The 10392-nt window shown below is 37.9% G+C and overlaps 2 protein-coding genes across 5 annotated transcripts; both read left to right on the top strand.

Annotated features, from left to right (window-relative positions):
* Positions 1 to 302: 302 nt before the first annotated feature.
* On the top strand, positions 303 to 1740 carry LOC7469484 (mitogen-activated protein kinase kinase 5). Its single transcript, XM_002315352.4, has one exon. The coding sequence runs from the start codon at positions 433 to 435 to the stop codon at positions 1489 to 1491; it is 1059 nt and encodes a 352-aa protein (XP_002315388.2). The 5' UTR covers positions 303 to 432; the 3' UTR covers positions 1492 to 1740.
* Positions 1741 to 5184: 3444 nt separating this feature from the next.
* Positions 5185 to 9996, top strand: LOC18102801 (vacuolar cation/proton exchanger 3). 4 transcript variants are annotated; one of them, XM_024609915.2, is made up of 12 exons: positions 5185 to 5537; positions 5906 to 6172; positions 6333 to 6400; positions 6511 to 6539; positions 6669 to 6865; positions 6980 to 7192; positions 7757 to 7891; positions 8470 to 8586; positions 8740 to 8793; positions 8962 to 9078; positions 9337 to 9424; positions 9534 to 9996. In XM_024609915.2, the coding sequence occupies exons 1-12, from the start codon at positions 5535 to 5537 to the stop codon at positions 9536 to 9538; spliced, it is 1293 nt and encodes a 430-aa protein (XP_024465683.1). In that variant the 5' UTR covers positions 5185 to 5534; the 3' UTR covers positions 9539 to 9996. The 4 variants fall into 4 exon arrangements, with proteins under 4 accessions (XP_024465683.1, XP_024465681.1, XP_024465680.1 ...); XM_024609913.2 differs by having other exon boundaries at positions 5186 to 5401; positions 9571 to 9996; XM_024609912.2 differs by having other exon boundaries at positions 5186 to 5537; positions 9571 to 9996.
* Positions 9997 to 10392: the final 396 nt, after the last annotated feature.

Here is a 10392-nt window from a genome sequence, read left to right as displayed (position 1 = left end):
GCCGGCTTGTTTTTATATTTTAAATAATTTATATATATATATATATATATATATATATTTTCATATCATTATTAAAAATAAATTTTGATAAATTTAATTTAATTTTTTAAATAAAAACCATTTTAAAAAATAAGCGCTACAAGGTACAAACGGTATATAAAACCCTATCCCTCACCAACATTTACGGTACTTCCGCCCTTACTTCGATCCTTCCTCGCTGGACCCCTCTTAACTCTCATTGGCTCTTGCCTCCCACTCTCCTTAAAAGCGCGTGACACGACCCTCCCTTTAAAATCCCGATTCCTTCCCTCCTTTACAAATCCCTCCCCCTCTCTCCCTCTCACAGACCAAAGGATTCACCTTTTCCTTCCCGTTTCTCTTCTCTCTATCAAAATTCGCCATCTCCTCCGATTCGATTCAACTCACCGAGTCATGAAACCAGTTCAACCACCACCACCACAACCCCTTCCCTCCACCAATCGTCACACCAACAACAGCAGACCGCGTCGCCGCCCTGACCTAAAACTACCTCTCCCTCAACGTGACCCTCAGCTCGCCGTACCCCTCCCTCTTCCACCCAACTCCGGCGGCTCAAACTCCTCATCCTCCTCCTCAGCTCGTGCTCAACTCAGTTTCTCTGAACTCGATCGAATCAACCGAATCGGAAGCGGCAGCGGAGGCACCGTCTACAAAGTCGTCCACCGTCCAACGAGCCGCCTCTACGCTCTGAAAGTCATCTACGGAAACCACGAAGACTCCGTACGGAACTCGATCTGCCGTGAGATCGAGATCCTTCGTGACGTTAACCACCCTAACGTCGTTAAATGCCACGACATGTTCGATCACAACGGTGAGATCCAGGTCCTTCTAGAGTTCATGGACGGCGGTTCGTTAGAAGGGACCCACATAAACCACGAGGGATATCTATCCGACGTGGCACGGCAGATATTAAACGGCATCGCATACTTGCATAAAAGGAAAATTGTGCACAGAGATATTAAGCCCAGTAATCTCTTAATTAACTCTAAAAACAATGTTAAGATAGCTGATTTTGGGGTTAGTAGAATATTAGCACAGACAATGGATCCTTGCAATAGCTCAGTGGGCACAATTGCTTACATGAGCCCAGAAAGGATAAATACTGATTTGAATAAAGGAATGTATGATGGGTATGCAGGGGATATATGGAGTTTAGGGGTTAGCATTTTGGAGTTCTATTTGGGGAGGTTTCCATTTGGGGTAGGGAGACAAGGTGACTGGGCAAGCTTAATGTGTGCAATTTGCATGTCACAGCCACCGGAAGCACCGGCTACTGCGTCCCGGGAGTTTAGGGATTTTATTGCTTGTTGTTTGCAGAGGGAGCCGGCGAGGAGGTTTACTGCCAATCAGTTGCTGCAGCATCCGTTTATTGTGAGAAGAGCTGGAGAGGGTAGTGGTGGTAATGGTACTCACAGTTTGATGTTGCCTCCTCCACCTAGGCCAATTCCTTAGTGGGTAGTTGTTGTAGTTTTTGAATTGAATTGTTGTGGGTTATTGTTGTTGTTGTTGTTTATGATATTAATGTGAATTTCTTTTTTCTTTTTTTTTGGGGGTTTTTTTGTAAGTTTTGATATGGCGGGTTCGGATTTTTTACTTTAGGTGGAAATGAGAAAATGTCACAGCACCTTTAGTTCTGATTAAATTAGATTAAGATGCCTATGATGATACCATGATGATGACAAAGATAACATTTTTTTTTTATTGTTTTTGTTGTTGCTAGTATTATTTTGTTACAGTTTTTGGCAAGTTTTGATATGATGAGTTGGGTTTTGATTTGTAGAGGGAAAATGAGAATATGGGGTTTTTCACGTTTATGAGTTTTAATCAAATCATACTAGCAATTCAATGTATTTTGAGTGAGTGGTTATTCTTGAGTTTTGATAGTTCTTGGAAAAGATTAGAGTTTGGAGATTTGGTTATGGAAAAAGGTTGGATTTTTGTCAGTGCTGAGTTTTTTCCCATTTCTGGTTTACAGTTTTAGGTGGATGTATTTATGTTTAAGATTCATTCTGAAGCTGCTGGATACTCAAACTGTATGAGTACATGACATTAGGTTTTTGTTTCTGCTTTTGTAGTATTGGTGCATGAATCTCTCTCTCTATTTAACACCATTATCTTTATAGATATCACACTGCAATGCAAATATCCTTTTCCTTTTGTACCTGTATGTTGGTGTTTGTGTTGGCATTGGTTGGTTATGAATCCAGCATGGAAACCCAGAGTCTTATGTGTATTGTGTTTGACAGCAATCTGTCTAAATGAAACTACTGGAGCATGATCTGAATGTGGAAGAAGCTTTAAGCTAATAATGAAAGAAGTAAAGCAGAACATGTTTGTTATGGCCATACTAGGGTACCGTGTGTTTGGTCCTTTTCGATTCCCCTTGGGAGTATCAATCTTGTGATTTTACCCTTCTTTCCCCTTTCTGCTAATACAACTCTCCAAAATCTTGTTCAGGTATGAAAGTTTACATGATCACTCATTCTATGATGCATTTAATAATGGGTAATTTTGTTAGATTAGTGTCATTATTTTGGAAACCAGCATTCAAAATTTCATTATTTCCTATAATGAAGTTGTAGGGGGGTGTTTTATAATTAGTTGGCAGTGTTTATTTAGTAACTAATCCAATCTAATTGATTCATGATCTAGCTTTCTGTAAATGGTCAAAAGACACCATTTCGTTTCCCCGGTTACCCAAATGGTTCCATCCATCTCGTAATATTTGTTGTGTTTGAAAATTTGCTTTCTTTGGAGATGACCGGACAGTTTTGCTGTGTTGGCTTGTATTTGGTCTCCTAAACATGGTTAAAATAGCTGCCTGTGTTTTTGGATGTGGGGCTAAGGGCTTGCAAATGCTATGATGAGCTGTTAAGTATTATGTTGCTGCAAATCATAACTCATCAAGAATTCATCATGTCGGATTTACTAATGGTTCACATGGCAGCGGGCGGCGTCCGAAGTAAATCTAAAAAAAATGAATGCAAATGTTTGCATGCATACAGGGGTTGGAGTTATTATGGTTACCTTTTCAACATCATCCCGGAGGACCACTGCAGGCCACAGTCACACACAGAGAGGGGGTGTGTGGCGGCGGCCTGCTGGTTACTGCGTAGTCTTTTTGCATGTCATTTGGATTTGACATGGGTTCTTATTAATCCACTCTACAAAATGTCAGTGATATCTAAAGGAACTTGCACATAGAGAAGCATCAAAATTATCACAACTTCGGGGTCACTTGTGCGAGTATAAATCTGTCGATCCGACATGTGCATACACGGGTAGTTTTTGGTGTATGAATCTGTGTATCAGAGCGTGTTCCGATGGACACTTTTCAATGAAAAGGGGTAAATTGCATATATTCTCTAGGCTTTTCGGATCCCTGTTTACAAATTGTAAGGTTTAGTAAGGTTGCTTTATTGGGATTTTTCTTTTATCTTACAAGTGCCCAATGGATTTAGATTAGTATGATTAGCATTGGAAGTGGGAATGCTCTCTCCATTCTCCAAATCATCTAAGAATCCAATAAAAGCCAGTTCAAAACAAGAAATTCACAACTAAAGGCTCATGGGCTGAAGAGTAGCTACAACATTTGAGAAGTCAGTAGGCCTAGGAAGCAGGAACCATTACGCTGGAGCTATTGGATTCGATTGAAGGGCCAGGACCACCTTTCCATTACTAGTTATACTAGTAACAGTAATTATGGTTATTCAACCTGATCCAGGACGAGCTAAAATTTCATCTGGGCGAGATTTTATAATAAATAAAGGACAGTTGATTCGGTTAATGTTGTTTTGATATTTTTTAATAATTCTTTTTTTAGAGTTAACCGGCCTGATTTGTAACATGTACCTTGCCCTAACTTGAGGTTTATGTATATTTTTAAGACTATCACGTGGCTTCATCGACGGCAAAGGGCAAGTAAATGGAAAGAAGAAAGGTAAACAATTCAGCCTGGCTAAACCTTAAAGTCTTAAACTTTAAGCATTTTTCATTTATTTTCAGGGTGAATTAGCAGATGGAAAGCAAGTGGCTATCAAGAAATTGCTAAAGGAACTCAAGAATGAAGTTATCTTAATAATTGCCAAACTGCGACATAGAAATCTTGCGAGGCTATTGGGTTGTTGCATTGAAGAGAATGAAAAGCTACCAGCGTAGGAACACATTGCCAGCAGAAAAATCTGGACCAATCTCCACTCATAAGCCGGTCCATCTTTGAATTCCTCGCGTGCAGGCATGGAGTTTATGGATTCAATCTTGGAAAAAACGTGTGTGGTTAGTTAAGTTCTCAAGTGCGTACACATTGCTTTATTATGTGTCCACGAAGATGAAATGACAGGCCAATCATATCCATTGTAGCTGCTACGAGAGCAAGTGATAGCATGACACTGCACAAACCAAAACAGCCTGCATTTTCCGTGGGAAGAATGGATCAAACATAGGTTCCAGCTGGTTCCAATTGTTCAGTCAATTTCTAACCTTTTACCTCTGCAATACCTGATCATTCCTCTTGCTCCATTGAGTTCTTGTTTTGAAGAACAGTGTGAGTCATAGGTTTTGATACGTTTTTGCAGGAGATTTTTCTTTGAAAAAATAATTTTTTTCTAGATAATTTAAATTTTTTATGTTTTTTTTCAATTAATTTTGTTATAGTCATAGGTTGTAATAATTCAATGATTTTGCTCTTCTTTAATTATTGTTATTGTTATTGTTGTGCAGTGTCATGCTATCACTTGCCAGCCATTTACCAAAGATCTTTTCGGACATAAATCCCAAAAAATCTAGACAGGTACTAGGGTCAATGTCTGGCCCGTCCAATCCACATTACCCAAACGTGTTACCATTTCACTGCTGCTATAAATTCAAAGCAAAGAAACAAGTTTGGGTAACCTCATATCAGTTCCCAATTTATAAATACTTTCTCAATTAGATACTGGACTTATATTTTTATCAATTGAGACCCAATCTATAGAAAACTTTAGGCATTTTGGTTGACGGAACTAAGGATCAAGTTAGGGATTTATGGATACATTGGGCACCCAATTGAGGAAAAGGTTACAAATTTTGGGACCAATTCTTGATTATCCCAAGAAAATTTTTAAAACAAGAAGTGACAGGCGCTACTTCTAGGAAACTTCCTCATGCCGGCCACTAAGAACCCAATCATCAAATCATCTTCAAGTTCCCATCTTTACAGGCACCAAAAGTCATAATAGTTCTAATCAAGATTCAAGCCAAACTAGAAGCAAGAAAGAGATTCAAAGACAGGTTTTTAATATCAAACAACAGCAACAACAGCAAGGAAGCAGCAGCAGCAGAAGAAGAAACAACATAAAACTTAACTAAACTAAACTTATCCCATGTAAGTATCCGGGTCCCACCAAAGAGTCTTCAGTCTTGTCTTGTTTCTATCTAACTTCCCATTGCAACAACAAGTGGAGATCTACAGGCCCTCTTGATAGATTTCATAAAAAAAAAAAAATATCCATCGCTCAATGGTAATTAACTTCCTCCCTCTCCCCCTCTCTTTGTTTGATTACAGTTAGTCTTTCATTTCGTGTTTGGTTGGACTGCTTGTAGACTTGACGATCTAATTTCTCATTTTCTGAATTGACTTTTTTTTAAAGGAGCCTTTACTAGTACAAAGTTTGAAAAGTTGCAACTTTAAACAAAAAGATTGAAACTTTGGGATGTTGTCTCATATATATTGCTGTGAATGAGCAAGTATCTTTCTGGGTTTTTGCATGCCAATAGAAAGTTAGAAACCAATCCCTTTTTGTTTCATTTCAATCCTTACTTAATAGGTTTTGATGGACTTGAGTTTGATCTTGCAAGCCTTTGATCATTAGTTGTTTGTTTACTGCAGATGATGCCCATGGAGGAGAAAGTAGAAGTTGAATCTGATGAGGAGATCCCTTTTAGTGCATCAGCAACAGGAAAGAAAGTGCACCCTTTTGATTCTGAGGGAAATAGTATTGCCTCACATGTTGATATGTCCAAGTCATGGATTTCAAAGAGAATACAAATGGGTCCTCTTAGAAGTATATACATTGTTCTAATTAAAGCCAAGATTAATATGCTGCTTCCTTTTGGTCCCTTAGCAATACTGCTTCACTATCTTACTGGAAAGCATGTGAGTGTTACCGTGCTTGGTTCCAAAGCAGTGTAGTGTTTTATCATTGATTATTGGAGAATTGTGAAATGCTTGAAACAATTGCACTACCATGTTTTACATTGAATTTTGCCTGAGATTTTGCAAATGTGTTTGATGGTTAATGTATTCTGATTTATAGGGATTGGTCTTCTTGCTCAGCATGCTGGGTATCACGCCTTTGGCTGAGCGTTTGGGTTATGTAACCGAGTAAGTATCCCATGTGAGATGAACTGTAGTGTTGGATTAATTTTCTGCTTCTTTTATCGCTTGGTTTAACGCCAATACATGACATCATTTCCCCAATCATTGTGTTGCAGGCAGCTTGCTTTCTACACGGGACCAACAGGTAAATCTAATACTGGATGTATTGTTTGGTTTTCAGTGAGAGTTGAATATTCACTGAGAAAATTCTAAATAATGTTTCATATCCGTTTCATTTGACCTCTTATTGCTATTTCCTATGTGGGATATGCAGTTGGTGGGCTTTTAAATGCAACATTCGGGAATGCAACAGAGATGATAATATCAATCTATGCATTGAAAAGTGGGATGATAAGGGTTGTTCAACAATCTTTGTTGGGCTCCATCTTGTCGAATATGCTCTTGGTTCTTGGATGTGCTTTCTTCTCTGGTGGGATTGCCAATCACCAGAAGGTTCAGGTTTTCAACAAGGTAGACTACCATAATCTTATAGAATTATTGTTTCGGACGTTGGACAAAGTGTGGACTCTTTTTTTTTTTGTCCATGCCACCTGGTGAGTCACAGTGGAATTACTGTTGAAACAGGCAGCTGCTCTGGTGAATTCTGGATTGTTATTGATGGCTGTGATGGGGATAATGTTTCCCGCTGTACTTCACTTCACACGCACAGAGGTTCATTTTGGCAAGTCAGAGTTGGCCCTTTCAAGATTTAGCAGCTGTATAATGCTTATAGCTTATGGAAGCTACCTTTTCTTTCAACTTAAAAGTCAGCCTAATCTCTACAGCCTTGTTGACGAGGTTGGCTTTTTCATTATTTCACACTATATGCTTTACAAGTTTCTTAATGGGTTAGCTTTCTAAATTTTTTATGTTTCTTGTTAAAAGTATGAACAGGTATGCATAGATTGCTATCATTTCTTTGCATGTTAACTGTGTGTATATCATCTATTTACATCCATATTCCAAAGAAGCAATTTCATAAGATTTCAATGGTACATAGAAAAAGCACGCCCGCGCATGCATATAAATGCTGTAGCAGTCCATAACTTTTTCCAATTTCATTGTGCTGTCATTTTTTGTTTATGAACAAAGTTGAAATTTTACAATCATGCTATTGAGTAGTGTCTTTGTGGGTTGTGATAGATGCATAACTGTCAGCTCATTCTACTTCAGTAGTTTTCCTTTAAGGGTGTTTTGTTCTTTAATGGTTAAGGTCTTTTCCCCATAAAATGTCTGTTGATGTATGATGAACAAAGAATGTCATAGCATAAAGAATAAAATTCCCTTTCTTTCAGACATAATTAAGCTTAAACCTGCAATGCATCTAGTAATTGAATTCATCAGTACGCTTTATTGTTACAGGGAGGAGTAAATGATCAAGAAGATTCTGATGATGAAGAGGCACCTGAAATAACTCAATGGGAAACAATTGGCTGGCTTGCAATTTTGACTCTGTGGATTTCTATATTGTCAGGGTACCTTGTCGATGCCATACAGGTAAAACATTCATTTCAATGAAATTTTTACCTTTTTACTTGTGTTTCTTTGACAGCTATACCTTTCAAATCCCATTAACCTTCCAAAACTCTAATTAATAAAGGAAACAAGTTAAATCTACTCTGATAGAGGATGTCTATATGAATTCAAATTAACAGGGCTATATGTTGGTCTTGCTATATATATGTGTGTGCGTTTTCTATTTCCTCAAGACACCAGATGCAATAGTTACAATGCACTCAACTTACACATGAATTGTTTTTTTTTTGCCAATCTGCTCTATCTGGAGGAGTATTTTGTTCTATTTTTTTTATCTGTACTCTTCTATTGTTCTCTAGCTGGCCCTACTCGAATCCTGTGTTGCTTTTTCTTAAGCTTTCCTTGCACATGATCAAACCAAAGTGCTGTTTTCTTTTCTAGTATTGTGGGAATCTTAGGAAACATATATTCTTCATTCAAGCAAATGCTCCAAATTGAAGTTTTCACTTTTCTTAAGAGTAGTGGATCCAGGGTAGAAACTAATGCTGTATCTATTGCTTATTCGCACTTGGTTAATGGCATTGGTGCTTTCTTTTCAGGGAGCATCTGACTCATTGAACATGCCTGTGGCTTTTATCAGTGTCATTCTGCTTCCAATTGTTGGAAATGCTGCTGAGCATGCAAGTGCAATCATGTTCGCCATGAAGGATAAGCTTGTTAGTTCAAATGATGATTCTTATGCTGCTAGTGTTACATTTCCTGTTCAAAAGATATATTCTGACAATACCATCTTCTGTTTTCAAACATGTTGTACTCCTACACATAACGTAATCTCCTTTATGTGCTTGATTGACTTGAATTTTGTTTAGGACATCACAATTGGAGTTGCAATTGGATCGTCTACACAGATTTCAATGTTTGTGGTAGGTTATGAAAGTTGTACTGGATATCCTTTGTCTAATCATGACAAACCTTGATTTCTTTCTCTGGAAATTTTCTATCTGGTCACATTCAATAGTCAGATGGCTATAGGTAATATTTATAGGTTGACATAAGCTGGCTAATGACTTTTGTTTTGTTGATACCTGTAGATTCCCTTCTGCGTTGTTGTTGGATGGTGTATGGGACAACCAATGGACTTGAATTTTCAACTCTTTGAAACTGCTACGCTCTTCATCTCTGTGCTAGTGGTGGCATTTATGTTGCAGGTTCATGACTTGTCTTTTTAGCTGACTTGGATACTTCTGTGTCACATTTTCTTAGGTTTTCCAATATCCATAGTGCCAAATTGCTGATGCTATTTACATTAAACCACCTGTTTCTCTGAAGCAAATTTCCTTTGATACACCAAACCATCCTTTTGTGCGAACAACTTCATATGCTAATTGGATTGATCTTTTTCCTTATCTTTGTGTGGTTGCTTCTAGATGCTTATTTCGAGCCCATTATTTTTTGCTTATATCCAGGATGGAACTTCAAACTATTTCAAGGGTTTCATGCTTATTCTATGCTACCTCATAGTCGCAGCAAGTTTCTTTGTACATGTTGATAAAGGTAAGTTGCTTAAACTTTGGATATTGTTCAGAAGATTTTGAGAAATTGTGCTTGAAATTGGTAGTTTTTCCTGATATTATATGAAGGGTTTTTTTTCTTTTCAAAACAGCATAATTTATAATTTGCTGGTTTGGTTCTTGGTACAGACGAGAACTAGAGATCCATTGATCCGGATGGCATTGGTTTTGAGCAAAATATTGCCCAGAAAGCTTGCGGCTGCTCAATACAAATACCTCCTGCGTGAAGCTGGAAAGTTCCTAGGCTTTCACATATCCAGTTAGCAATCAAGGAGAACTGGGCTTTAGTTTTTGTTTTTGCCATTCCCATTCTTTGGCAACTACATCCCACATTTCTGCACAGAATTTGGGAATCCTGTTAGCCAATCTTGAGTTAATTTATTTTGTTTTGATGTTATTTTTCTCTTAGTTGGGCTATGCTTTCTCCACAGCAGAGAGCAATATATAGATGGTGGAACCGTTGTAACCTTTTCTGCCTTCACCTATATGACAAAAACTGTAATATAGTGGTTTTGATCCTTGTTAATGGATATTCTGAGATTCATTTCTGGCTAATCATTAATCTGATAAGCGCTTCTGCATTCATTATCCTTCTTTTTTCCTCAGATTTTGGATAGAAATAACTGAGCTGTAGAAGCTTTGTTAACTCTTGCTTGATGCCAGTTGATATTAGCCGCCAAATGCCTATTCCTGCTCACCGATATCCATTTATATTTGTAAAATAAAATTTCTAATTGGATGTTAACAGATTTACGTATGCTCGAACTATTCTAAAAAAAAACAACAGGCAGCCCTGGCACCTCTTCGAATATTTTCGTGCAAAATGGCAAGGAACATAAGACGAGTGGCATTAAGTTTCATTTCCTCCTTCAAGGTTTCTTCCCTTGCTCTTTCCTCTTCAGTTTACATGTTGGTTCTTCCACTCTCAGTAACTATAAAGTATTCTCCCTG

This window comes from Populus trichocarpa, chromosome 10, assembly GCF_000002775.5.
Source record: "Populus trichocarpa isolate Nisqually-1 chromosome 10, P.trichocarpa_v4.1, whole genome shotgun sequence".
NCBI classification, from domain to species: Eukaryota; Viridiplantae; Streptophyta; class Magnoliopsida; order Malpighiales; family Salicaceae; genus Populus; species Populus trichocarpa.
The sequence above is the reverse complement of the archived record's forward strand: the minus strand, read 5'-3'. Positions and strand labels throughout refer to the sequence as shown.

Coding starts and splice junctions, on each gene's coding strand:
- LOC7469484 (XM_002315352.4), top strand. CDS start 433: ATGAAACCAGTTCAACCACCACCACCACAACCCCTTCCCTCCACCAAT.
- LOC18102801 (XM_024609912.2), top strand. Junction 6,401..6,510: donor CGTTTGGGTTATGTAACCGA/GTAAGTATCCCA, acceptor ATTGTGTTGCAG/GCAGCTTGCTTTCTACACGG. Junction 6,540..6,668: donor TTTCTACACGGGACCAACAG/GTAAATCTAATA, acceptor TGGGATATGCAG/TTGGTGGGCTTTTAAATGCA.